We start from the raw sequence: 13357 nt of genomic DNA, 5'->3' as shown, positions 1-13357 counted from the left end.
ATGATACATGACCCATGTGGAATGTACAATGAACGGTCCCCGTGTATGACAAATGGCCGATGCAAAAGACGTTTCCCAAATCCATTTTCTTCAATTACTGCACTGGGAAACGATTCATATCCTGTTTATCGAAGAAGAGAAGGAGAGTCAGTTCCTTTAGAGAGCAATCCAAGTGTCTTGGTGGATAATAGTTAGGTCATTTCGTACAACCCATGGTTGCTCTTGAAATATGATTGTTATATCAATCTTGAAATTTGCAGTAGTGTTACAAGTGTGAAGTATTTATACAAATATGTTTATAAAGGGCCTGACTGTGTTGCACTAGAAGTTTGTCAAGGTCTTAATTATGATGAAATACAACGGTTCATAGACGGAAGATGGGTTTGTGCTCCAGAAGCATTGTGGAAAATATTCAAATTCCCAATGACCAAAATGACTCCTAGCGTAGAACGCATCCAAATACACTTACCAAATAAGCAGCAAGCGAGGTTTTATACATTCCAAGACATCACAAATGTTTTAGGCGATGAGTATTATTCCAGAATAATGCTTACCCAATTCTTTCAATTAAATGTTGATGATGAAACTACAAATCGGTACTTATATCGAGAGATCCCGCAACACTATAAATGGTGCAACAGTGCAAAGATTTGGCAGTTGAGATTGAACCATCAAAGAGTAATTGGTAGAATTTACACAATTTCACCATCAGAAGGGGAGAGATTTTACCTGAGAATTTTACTCAATCATATCCGAAGACCAAAATCATTTGATCATTTGTTAATGATTAATGGAATTGCGTACCCAACTTTTAAACAAGCAGCTGAACATCATGGTTTGTTAGAGCATGATGATAGCATAGGACAATGTTTGTTAGAAGCTGCAACTATGCACATGCCATCAACTTTAAGGAGATTGTTCGTTACAATTTTGGTTTACTGTGTGCCAACAGGGGTGCGAAGTTTGTGGGATGGAATTTATCCTTACTTGATTGAAGATTACATATCTACAAACAGTATGAATAATACGTATATCCTTAACAAAACCCTGCAAGATATAAACTGTCTCCTGCTACAGCATTATAAGAACATATCAGAATACGATTTGCCTGAGATGACAATGAATTTGGATGATAATTCAACAGTTCCAAAGGTCATACAAGATGAGCTTTCCATTGTAACTCCTCAAAAAGACTTAAATTCTATTGCCACATTAAATAGTGATCAACACTTAGCATTTAATTCAATCATGGAGCTATGGAATGCAATACTGGTGCAATCTTCTTTGTGGATGGCCCAGGAGGAATTGGAAAGACATATTTATAACGTGCACTATTGGCCTCAGTGAGAAGTCAAGGTCGAATTGCCATTGTAACAGCAACTTCTGGAATTGCAGCTATACTTTTACCTGGTGGAAGGACAACCCATTCAAGATTTAAGATCCCATTAAATCCAGAGGCTTCGTCCGTGTGTTCCATTACTAAACAATCAGATTTGGTAAAATTGATTAGACGTGCAACAGTCATCATTTGGGATGAAGCTATAATGACAAATCATTATGCTTTTGAAGCTTTGAATCGAACACTCATAGACATCACTAGTATTGATTATCCATTTGGTGGCAAAATTATGGTGTTTGGTAATGATTTTCAACAAGTACTTCCAGTTGTTCCTAAAGGTACAAAAGTTGAAACTATTGTTGCATCAATAGTCAAATCACCTCTCTGGAGTCACATTCAAATAATTTGTTTAAAGCAAAACATGCGCTCTATAAATGACCAATAATTTGGTGAATTTCTTTTATCTGTTGGAGATGGTGTACAACCTACCATTATAGATGAAATGATCAATGTACCAACATCGATGGCAATACTATGGAATGACGAAGAATCAATAGTTCGACTATTAGAAGAAATTTATCCTGATATCAGAAACCATTCTTTTGACGCTGAGTATATGATTAGTAGGGGCATAATAACTCCTCGGAATGAAAATGTCGACAAGCTCAATGAGAAAATCATTCAGAGATTTCTGGGAGAATTAAAAGTGTACCACTCATTTGATAAAGTTGAAAATGATATCTAAAATTTGTATTAACAAGAGTTTTTAAATTCCATTTCACCAGGAGGAATGCCTCCACATTTTGAAAGTTAGAGCCCCAATTATGCTTTTGAGGAATCTTGACCCTTCTTTTGATTTGTGCAATGGCCCCAGGCTACTGTGTCGAGCTTTGAACGATAATTTCATAGATTCAGAGATTTTAACAGGACATTTCAAAGGCACAAGAGTTTTCCTGCATCGCATTCCATTAAAGGCACTGGAAAACTTAAAATTTCCATTTGAAATGACTCACACACAATTTCCAGTTTGCCTTAGTTTTGCTTTGATGATAAATAAATCACAAGGTCAAACAATTCCACATGTGGGAATTTACCTTTCAAATCATGTATTTAGTCATGGGCAACTATATGTTGCTTTATCTTGAGGGGTGTCAGATCAGACAACGAAAGTCTTCGTTAAAAGGGGTTCAATTAATAGTGAAGAAGGAGTGTATACATGCAATGTAGTCTACAAAGACGTTTTGTTACCAAATTATTGATAAAGGAGGTACGTACCAAATATGTTCTTATTGAGCTTATATTATGTCATTTTTTTAATCTACAATTAATATACTTATAATATATCTTCATATAATTATTGATTGTGGGAATACTTGAAAAAATAAAGCTACTTTAGCTTTGGGAGAATTATCAAGAGGAGTCAATTATGGTTACAGATAAGAAAGTTAAAAATCAGGTATTGGCTTCACTTATGTTCAAAAAATAATGTTTGTAAAATTTTGGCTATTTAATCTGACAATATTCGCATATATTTTGAGTTTGACTATACCTTTTAAATTAATGTAGGTCAAACAGTTCTCCATATACAGTATTAGATGGAAGGTCTCTATTAAAGTTGATAAAAAACAATTGGGAAAATTAATTGTGTAAGAGCTTTTGAGGCAACGACAACATCGGTATGATAATGTGTTTGCGGCATTTTATATGAATAATTTCAATATGTTACATTTGCTAATAGTTGTTGTAATCTTTTTACAAAAATCTTATCATATATGATAGAGCAAGTATATGCAGCAAAGACAATATGAACATACATGTGGTAAAAAATCAAGTCTTATGAAGTTTACTACTATGCTCCATATATTCATATTTGTGAAATTACAAATTAATTTTAGATTTTATAAATTTGTCAAACAATCAACTTACAATGAAGTGAGATATTTTTCCTCAGTTTTATAGGCAACGAATGATACAAAAATTGAGAGCTTATAAAGATACGTGCAACATTGTTACAAGATAATCTACTTATAGGTTTGTATGTATAATTAAAGTTACGTACTTCATTTTTGGTCAATTCCATCTTATTTTTTGTAGTTTAATGTTGTCATAGATCTATGGCAAAAATTGCATCAAAACAATTTGAAGAGATTATTGAACGTAACATTTGATATGGACTATGTCAATCTATATCAATATGTAAGTTTTTAATTTTTAGATTTTGTTTATAAAAAATTAAGACAATAATTACCTTTTGTGTCTTTATACATAATAAAACCAATTATAAAACCAAACTTATTATTGTACTCTATTAATTAAAATATGCATATGTATAATTATGGCTCACTTTAAGAACGTAAAATTTTAATTTAATCAATGTATACTATTAGCAAACTAATTTTTACATATATCTTATATTTTGTTTTGCAGGATTTGCAAGATCTCCAGTCTCATGTTACCAAATTTAGATTTTATATAAATTTTTATTGTACAGTTTTTTTAGTTAAGATTAGTAAATATTGTAATTTTTAAAAGATGTGTACATATTTTAATGTGCATATATTTTATTTATCAAATACGTTAATATCAAATGTTATATTGTACATAATTATTTATATGTATATTATTAGAAAAAATAATATCAAAATCATATTATAATTTTAAACGAGTTTGCACATATATCGCGTGTGCTCAGTCGCTAATTATTTTAAAGATAGGGATAGCCCCGTTTTTCGGAACGAGAAACAGCAACGACTCCACTTCTTTTTTTTTTTTTTATAATAATTTTTAAATTTTTTAGTTAAAATAAGATGTAAAAAATTAATATATTTAAAATGATATTTTAATTTTTTATGAAAAAATATATATATAAAAAAAATCAGATGTGCTAGGGACCCCCAGCTGGGGGCACCCCCAGCACCCCCAGCTCAACCCCATTGGCCAGTTTCTTTTTTTTTTTTTTTTTTTTTTTCTTTCCTTCCAATCACCCAGTGCCACGTGGCACTGGGGGTCACTGGGGGTCGGTTTTGGTGGGGTCTGCCGCATTTTTCAAAAAAAATCATTAATTTTTTGATATAAATTATTGATTTTTTTAATAATTTTTAATGACTTTAAAAAAGCCACATCCTAAACATGCCAGCGTTTGTTTGTTCATGGTTGCCCGGTCTGTCTCTCTTCTCTTATATTCCAGTGTTGTGTTACTGTGTAGTGGTGTAGTGTAGTGTGGTGTTGCCAAATGCAATTCGAAGACGGAGATGGCATCTGCGAGCAATCATTTTAGTCATAATCACCGTCTCTCTCTTCATTCCCAAATCCCCCCTAATTCCATAAACCCCAACCCTAACCCCATTGAGGACAAAAACCCTAACCCTAACTCCTCTCTTCGACTTCGCGTTGTTGATTCTTCATCAGATATGGCCGAGCCCAGCAACAATAACAATAACAATAACATTGCGTCTTCCTCTTCTGCTGCTACGCCTATGGAAATAGCCATCGATGGATCCGACTCCGACGACTCCGACTCCGACTCAGCCTTGTCCAGGTCCCAGTTCCTCACTCGCCCTGAGGTCCTCAAGCGCCGCTCACGCCGCCTCAAGCAACTATCCAAGATCTACAGAGACCATTACTGGTCTCTCATGGAGGACCTCAAGCTCAAGTACAGAGACTACTACTGGGACTACGGCAAGAGCCCCTTCCTTGAGGACGAGGACATTCTTCACAGTCTCAATCGCAATCACAGTAACAACTACGGAACCACCATCATCCCAGATGACATTCAACATCCACTTAACAATGGTAAATTAGGGCTAGGGTTAGGGTTAGGGTTAGGGTTGGGCTCCAATGGGAATGCAAATCGGTGCGAGGTACATGGTTGCAAGATGAAGGCGATGGCCCTCACCAGGTTTTGTCATTCACATATACTGTCCGATGCCAAGCAGGAGCTCTACAAGGGCTGCACCTACGTAACCAAGAGGTTTGGCTTCTCTCTCTCTCTCTCTCTCTCTCTCTCTCTCTCTCTCTCATCTTTTGTCAAGATTATTGTTAATTTTCACTGTAAATTTCGTGATTTGATTTAAATTGCTAGATGAATTTCCTAGCCCTAAGAAGAAGGGCTATTACTTGTTGTTGGTCCGTCAGTCCCAGGGCGTTAGGTGGGGCTGGGCTTGGAATGGGTTAATTTGGTGATAAATAAATGAAGAGAAAGACTTTCTCATGTTTGGTTTATAAATTCGGCGATGAGACATGTTACTCACTTCTCATAAGCATATATAATTATCTACATAACCATTTGAATATTACTCAAGGTTCTTTGACCCACAAACCTTACCTTTAAAAGACTATAAGAATTCACATTAGAAACCAATCTCTTTTATTTAACAGATTTTTACTTTTTTGGTTTAATATGATTTCTATCCAATCTAGTAATCTAACGGTTTTTTCAAACACATGGTTACCAATGGTTTTTTAACATGAGATGCCCACCATACGATATATTAAACTATATTCCTTGTTTATCGCAAAGTTTTTTAAGCATGTGGTTACCAATGGCTTTTTAACAAGATACTATATTAAGGCCTCGTTTGGCAAGAGGCTATTTTAGTCAATTAGCCAAAAAGTTACTAAATTAGCCAAAAAGCCAACAGCCCATACCAAAAAGTCAAAGATTCTCTTTTCTCTCTACTTTTTGCACATCTTTTCGTAATTAGCCAAAAAGTCATCCCAAACATACAATTTTTTTTACCTACCTTTTTAGCCAAATAGCCAAAAAGTTACTAAATTAGCCTGTTCCCAAACGAGGCCTTGAGGGCCCATTACATGAGACATTAAAATTTGAAGGGCAACCCTGATACAGAGTGGGATTTCCAGTTTTTTTTGAGGTGCCAGATTGACATAGTTCAATTTTGGTGCTTATTTTGATGTGTGTTGGACATTGTTTTTGTGTCACATTTATATATGGAGGTTGCTATACTTGCCATCAGTTACCTGCATCAGACAACACCACCCACCCCCACAACATGACACTTGGCCTATTTGATGCCAAGAGGTGGCAACACAACTTATATTCTTTAGACATAATATGTGATTAATAAAATTGGATATATTTCCTAATTGAACAGTAATCTGCTGTACAGTTCTCCGACTGGACCGCCTACTCTTTGTATGAAACCAATATTAAGATCCACTGTTCCTTCTCTCTGCCCGCTTCATTTACAAAAGGCTGAAAAACATGTTACAAGGGCTTTGAGGAAGGCTGGTCTTAATGTCACTTCTACAAGCAAGCTTGCTCCCAAGTTCCATGTCGTAGTTGCAGAATATGTCCGACAAATCCAATCCAAAAGGAAAGCGGCACAGAAGACACTTGTTGGTACAGTTGAAAGCAAAGTGGGCAACACTGTTTAAGGCTTTGGGCACTTTGGTAGAGATTGCTTTGTATAGTATTCATGAAGCGGATGGAACAGACATCAGCAAGAATGAGATTGGGATGGAACATGGACTTTTGCCTGGAAAGGAAAATAAACTTTTTGCCTATTGAAGGTACCTCATTATATATTGATTTCTCCATTTTGTACTTTTTTTTTTTATCTTGCTCTGCTTTTTGCCTCAACCTTTTAGCATGTGGAATGAAATTCTCATTGCTTCAATAAGAATTGTATTATTGCTCATTAAAAAAGTTTCAAAATTATGATGGTAGATTGAATTCAAGAAGGTATTTGAGTTGGTGATGGTGGATAGTTTTAGGGATATTCGGGTATTGCTACCTACAATGGGCCTGTTTGGTGCAACTTATTGTAAGCTAGAAGTTGATAATTAGAAATCATAAGTCAAAAGCACCCCTCTCCCAACTTTTAGATAATCATTTCTTTACAACGTATTTAAGCTATTTATGCCTAATAAGTTATAAGCACAAGCTGCACAACAATTTGGCAGAAAACTCCCAGAATAAAAAAAAGAAGCTATAAGTAGCTCAAATAAGCTGAACCAAACAGCTACAGTAGGAATTGTGGTGGATTTTGGTTGTAGAAAGATTCGTTTATGAGGGAGAAGAAGGTTGATTTTAGATTTGATATTTGGGTTGATTTTAGAAGTCTTGCTGAATTTTTGGAATGCAGGCTATGTAAGGGCCTAAATTTGAATAATTTAGGGTTTTAATTGTTGAATTGGAATACAATTGGCAAGGAAAGAGGATATGATTGATTTGGATGTGAATATATAGGGTTTTGTTGTTGAAAAGTGCAATTTTGGAGGATTGTGAACAGTAACCCGAGAAGAAGATTGTGAACAGTGACTGGAAGAGGAGAGGTGCTATTCAAGGGACTAAAAGTGAATAATTTGGGGTTTTAATGGTTGAATTGAAATCTAATAGGCAAGGAAAGGGGATATGTTTTTTGGATGTGATTATGCAAGGTTTTGTGGTTGAAAACTGAATTTTTTTGAGTGTTATGAACATTGAACTTTGCGAGTGATAAGGATGTTTGGCTTAATCAGACACTTAAATGACTTGCACTGGCTTAAGATTCTTTCTCTAGCAATTGAAAATTGTCCATAAGACATGAATCCCAATGAACCATATTTAAATGATCAAATTATGAGTTCTAACACATGTCAACTTGGTGGCACTAGAGGCTTTCATGATGCCACATGCATGGAGTCAATTGTCAAACACTAGCAATTTGTATTGAGGTGGCTCCCAATTGGAACAGAGTTGGCTCAAGTAGAGGCTAAACGGAACATAGTTTGGCATAGGTAGACACTAAATGTTGGGTTAATGCTTTATTTTAGGGTATGGTACATTATCTAGTGAATGATTCATTTGAGTTGTGCACACAATCTTCTAAAGATTATTTTTATATTCTGCAACTTTTTGCTTAATTGCTTGTGGTGTAAAACTTCTTATTAGCACCAGTAAGGTGAATGGCTCCCTGATGTTGGAATTCCCTATAAAGAACATAACAGGATTAGGCATGTGAAATACAGGACCTACCATAAAAATAATGAATATTTTATGGGAATGCTGAGATCATTGTACTTCTAATGTCTAATTAGTGTCAACTAGGATAAAATTAAAGAAGTGGGTTGGAATTTTCTTTGCTGTCAAGATAATAGCCATGAATAGTGAACCTGCGTCAGGATTCCAATTGAACATTACACATGGTAAGGGAATACCTCATCTATTAGGCCAATCCTTGATCTTAAATGAGAGGATCTATTTGATGAGTAACGGATATATCCATCCACACCTCTCCCACAATCCCACTCATTTATGAGATTACAAGATTTGGCTTGTCTGAACCAAATTCTTTCTCATTAAAGTATCTCATCTATCTGACCTGTGCTTTCCCCTGATTGTGATGTCTTATGTTTGGCTGAGGAGAAAAGCTTGATTGAACGAGCATTACCTGTTTTCTCAGAACATCACTTCTCCAATACCAAGTTAGAAGTTGATAATGGTCCAAAATTTAGTGATTTTGGTTCAACACATTTCTGTTTAGTAAAGGTTGAGCAAAGGCTCTTCCAAGGGTAATTAGTTAATGCGTGGAAAAGAGGTCATTGTTTTACCAAGCAGGGAAATGTAACAAATGATTCTAAAGCCAAAAACCACATTAAAGGTTTTGTTTTTATTTAGGGTGTGTCCAGGTTTTGCTTCTGTCTGAAAGCCCTTATGGTAAGCTTGCCAATTAATCTATTTTCTCTAATTGTTAGACATGATTAGGAGCCACAATTTGGTTTGATTCATAAATTCTGTTTGATGATGATCTGTATAGAAATTTCAATGGAATAGAAGTTAGGACTAAATTAAGTAGGTTTGAATGATTTATATACAGCTTGCATCTTCTTGTTAAATCATCATTGCATAGTCTGATGTCAAATGGGATATATGAAATTTGAATGGCTAGTTTAACTATGGTAGATATTAATGTAGTCACTCTTAGTTGATATTCCTGTTTTTGCCCTCCACCAAATATCAGTGATGGCTGCTAGTGAGACTGATATATATGAACACATACATATTTATCTACCTACATATGGTGGATTTTGTGGCAATTTCTTTCTTAATCTATGAAATGTTACTTTATCTTTTACACGAGCTTTGCTAGATATCGTTCATAATAAATGGGTATATCCATTGTTATAATAGCACCATTATTTTCTTTAGAGATTAACACAACAATTTTGCCTTGAAAAAATCATTATTTTTATTGCAGGTGGTGGAAGCAAGTGCAAAGATTGTTCTGTCAACTCGTGGGTTATTTCTTGTTCAAAAAAAGCGTGTATTTAAGCGATCCGTAGCTTTGTGGTGGGAAATAAGCCTAAGGCGCATGAAAAAGTCATTTTACATGTACAAACCCTTGAGATGGAAGGAAGTTGAAATTTTTGTGCTACTGATGACTCTGATTAAAGCATCATATCCATATATGCCTTTAAAATTACATTTGAGGGTGATAGATGATCATATTATCCAGAAATAAATAATTCCAAATCCTAAAACCTATAATTGGAAAGATACCTTGTCGTGTTTGTATATTGCCTATATGGGTTTATGATGGTTCTTCTTGTCACAGCTGCCTGTAAGTATGAAGAAACATGCCCATATCCACTCAGATTTAGGTCACTTGCATGGGTTATGATGATATGGGCGAGACAATGCGAAGAATATATATATATATATATATATATGAACTCATTTAAATTAGATGACATAGGAAAATGGTAGACGCTAAATTTCACAATTGAATGGGTCATAGAATGTGTCATATTTAAATGGCATGCACATGATAAGAAGTAAATCGTAAACGTAGCGTCTTTTGGAGAGTGGGAGAGTATGTGTTTTTAATTGGGAAGGGTAATTAAGGAGGGGAGAGGGAGGAGCCACCTCAAAACATTTTTGAATTTCACGAGCTCAAATTTACTTACTCACATGCTTTACTGACATTCACCACCTGATACCTGCTGGTATTCCCCCCCATCCATCACCTTTCTCCCATGCACACACTCTCTCTCTCTCTCTCTCTCTCTCTCTCTACGTATGTGTTTGTGAAGATCATTTTCATTGTAGATGCAAGAGACCACACCACTAGTAGAGAATCCTAGGAAGAGAGTGTGAAGAGTTCATTTAACGCAATCAGTTCATTTTGTGAATCCAAAGTCTTAAGTCCACTAGCTCTTTTATATATGATATGATATGATATGTAGTAAAAAATCTCAACCACCACCCTCTCTCTCACAAATACAAATTTACTGCCAAAAGGGTAGGAACCGAGGTCGGTGTAACAACTTAATACAGCTCCTCTCTACCAGCAGCGTAAGCTTCTAAAGCCTAGCACATTATTATGATTAAAAAAAAGAAGAAGAAGAAGAAGAAGCAATTATATCATATAATTCTTATCCAATTATATAAAGTTCTTGTTTTGCCATTATATCTTATTCAATCCATGCCATTGCCATATACCGGTTTATGGATGGATTTAAAATGAAAGGATTTACACTTCATTTAATGAGAATAACTCAAATTTAAATAGGATGACTTAGATATGAATTTCAAAATTAAATTGGAATGTCATGATAATTTTAAAATAACAATATAAAGTATTTATTTAAAATACAATATATATTTTTTCGGTCTCTAACTTATCTTCCCTTTTAATTTCTCAATTCACCTATAATAACTTAATCTTATATATATATATGTATATAATTCAACATCAAATCCTCTCATTTGAAAACATTCATCCAATTAAAACCTTCTTTTTAGTCATGCAAATTGTGAAAACATTAACTAACTAAAGGCAAGTCTAATTGGTCAGAATTTTTGCACCTCATTAGAAATTAAGAGAATAGTATTTCAAATCTTGCTATAAGCAAGACTTCAATCTTCTCTAGGCTATGACCTCCAATATACCAAACAAAAAGTGCATTTTTGTGATGCTATTGCTTAGATTTATCTTTTTATCTCAAATGTGATGTCCACCACACTTACAAATAAATTTAAGTGACGCAGTACACTTTTTGTATTCTAATTTTAATCATCTAATATTTTTAATTATATAATGAAGACTAATACTACCACTACTACATACATACTAATCCCAACGGTCACATGCGCTTGAGAACTATCTCCAACCGTGACAACATTTAAAACCAAACTGCACTCTCTATGCGTATATATATATATATCCCGCGCCTTCCACCTATTCTAACCACTCCCCACTACTACTACTACTCTCCACTGTCCCCTCTACTTACACACCACACCACACCACACCACACCACACCTCACTCACTTATTTAGCATTTTGGCTAAAGGCAAAAAAGCTAACATGGAAAATTGCAAGAGAAGTCTAATAAAACCATGGAAAAAAGGCCCTCCAAGAGGGAAAGGTGGGCCTCAGAATGCTACCTGTGAGTACCGTGGAGTTCGTCAAAGAACCTGGGGCAAGTGGGTGGCTGAAATCAGAGAGCCCAAGAAGAGGACCAGACTTTGGTTGGGTTCTTTTGCCACTGCCGAAGAAGCTGCCATGGCCTATGACGAAGCCGCCAGGAGGTTATATGGGCCAGATGCTTACCTCAACCTACCCCATCTTCAATCAAACTTCAACCCTTTAATCAAATCCAAATCCCACAAGTTCAACTGGTTTCCCTCCAACAACTTTGTCTCCATGTTTCATCCCACTCCCACTCCCACTCCCACTCCCACTGCCACAGGGTGGCTCAATCTAAATGCCCAACCCAATGTACATGTCATTCATCAAAAGCTCCAAGAACTTGAGAAAAATCGGATCCTTAACCACTCATCTTCTACTGCCTCATCTTCTTCCTGTTATTCAAAAACTAAAAACCCGATCATCAATAATGACAAAAACTGCTTAGAAACTTCAGTACCTACTACTATGGTGAAAGATGTACAAATTTCATCTGAAAAAATATCAGGACATCATCGCGAGGAGAAGCCTCAGATTGACCTGCATGAGTTCCTCCAGCAGATGGGCATACTGAAAGAAGAGAGTTCCTCACATGGCAGCAATGTCACTGAAAGCATTGTGATGCCTGAATCATCACTGAAAGAAGACGACGACGACGACGACGATAGTGGTGTTGTGGCCTTTGCTGATAACAGTTTCAATTGGGACACGCTGATTGAGATGCGAGGTACAGAGGACCATCAAGAAGCAGAAGCTAGTAGTTACCAGGTTTGTGATATTCATGAAGAAGAACTCTGTTTCCCAGGTTCCATTTGGAACTTCTGAAAGGATCACCTGATTTTTGAAGGGCGGGATTTAGCTTTCCAGATGTAATATGAGGACTAATCATAATGTAGTTACGTCTTAGTTGGTTTCTAATCTAGTCACTAGCAGGTTCTGCCGTAGAATTTACACGAGATATCAGTTTTGACTAAATGAGAGAGAGAGAGGATGTTCTGCACTAGTAGTAGTAGCAGCAGGGGAGAAGAGTTTATTGTACTAGTATGGTGGCAGCAGATGGAAATTGAACATGTTTCTGGTTATGATCATTGGAAGCAACAGTTCATTTGTATTTTACACCTTTGCTGTATTTTTTCTATCTATATTTATGTTATGTGCTGGAGAACCATTTTACGAAACAAAACACCATTTACTCTTGCAGTGTGATGTCAATGTGAATCTTAATATGATTGAAAATTTTGTTGATCAAGAAGTTATTTGTCTAACTAGAATTCAAATTTGCTGAAGAATCGCAAGCACTGTAAAATTAAAAATACTAGAAACCAGAAAGTGTAGACAACTATGATTTACCTGGAAACGATGATATTCTCTGGCAGCAGCTGAACTAAATTCCTGGTCTAAAATCTGCATCACTAAAAAATAGTAGAGCACCGGCTAGTGAGAAAGACAATATTCCCCAGGAGAAAAAGTTTAAAGCAAAATTTAAACATTTCGATGAAAACGCTTATACAACCCCTAAAATTTAAGGTGCCACGTTCCACGCGTTTATGATGCGCCTAAATTTAGCTGGACCCGCATGCAAAATAAATCAAATTTGACACTC

General features: G+C 35.6%; 3 protein-coding genes across 4 annotated transcripts; all 3 read left to right on the top strand.

Moving 5' to 3' along the window:
- Positions 1-21: 21 nt before the first annotated feature.
- On the top strand, positions 22-2084 carry LOC114287103 (uncharacterized). The gene is made up of 4 exons (XM_028230385.2): positions 22-146; positions 261-1219; positions 1345-1677; positions 1813-2084. The coding sequence occupies exons 1-4, from the start codon at positions 22-24 to the stop codon at positions 2082-2084; spliced, it is 1689 nt and encodes a 562-aa protein (XP_028086186.2).
- Positions 2085-4442: 2358 nt separating this feature from the next.
- On the top strand, positions 4443-9837 carry LOC114287086 (uncharacterized). 2 transcript variants are annotated; one of them, XM_028230365.2, is made up of 3 exons: positions 4443-5309; positions 6469-6871; positions 9541-9837. In XM_028230365.2, the coding sequence occupies exons 1-2, from the start codon at positions 4591-4593 to the stop codon at positions 6734-6736; spliced, it is 987 nt and encodes a 328-aa protein (XP_028086166.1). In that variant the 5' UTR covers positions 4443-4590; the 3' UTR covers positions 6737-6871; positions 9541-9837. The 2 variants fall into 2 exon arrangements, with proteins under 2 accessions (XP_028086166.1, XP_028086165.1); XM_028230364.2 differs by having other exon boundaries at positions 4466-5309; positions 6454-6871.
- Positions 9838-11393: 1556 nt separating this feature from the next.
- LOC114287087 (Integrase-type DNA-binding superfamily protein) lies at positions 11394-13003 on the top strand. The gene has a single exon (XM_028230366.2). It carries the CDS (start codon positions 11653-11655, stop codon positions 12577-12579), a length of 927 nt encoding a protein of 308 aa, XP_028086167.2. The 5' UTR covers positions 11394-11652; the 3' UTR covers positions 12580-13003.
- Positions 13004-13357: the final 354 nt, after the last annotated feature.

The sequence above is a fragment of the Camellia sinensis genome, chromosome 1 (assembly GCF_055761805.1).
Source record: "Camellia sinensis isolate YWXY chromosome 1, ASM5576180v1, whole genome shotgun sequence".
Classification (NCBI taxonomy): Eukaryota; Viridiplantae; Streptophyta; class Magnoliopsida; order Ericales; family Theaceae; genus Camellia; species Camellia sinensis.
The sequence above is the reverse complement of the archived record's forward strand: the minus strand, read 5'-3'. Positions and strand labels throughout refer to the sequence as shown.

Excerpts from the sequence above, each read along its gene's own strand:
- LOC114287087 (XM_028230366.2), top strand. The coding sequence starts at position 11,653 with ATGGAAAATTGCAAGAGAAGTCTAATAAAACCATGGAAAAAAGGCCCT.
- LOC114287086 (XM_028230364.2), top strand. The coding sequence starts at position 4,591 with ATGGCATCTGCGAGCAATCATTTTAGTCATAATCACCGTCTCTCTCTT. Across the intron at positions 5,310-6,453 it reads TGCACCTACGTAACCAAGAG|TAATCTGCTGTACAGTTCTC; the intron begins GTTTGGCTTCTC and ends CTAATTGAACAG.
- LOC114287103 (XM_028230385.2), top strand. The coding sequence starts at position 22 with ATGTACAATGAACGGTCCCCGTGTATGACAAATGGCCGATGCAAAAGA. Across the intron at positions 147-260 it reads TATCGAAGAAGAGAAGGAGA|TAGTGTTACAAGTGTGAAGT; the intron begins GTCAGTTCCTTT and ends TGAAATTTGCAG. Across the intron at positions 1,678-1,812 it reads ACTTCCAGTTGTTCCTAAAG|ATGGTGTACAACCTACCATT; the intron begins GTACAAAAGTTG and ends TATCTGTTGGAG.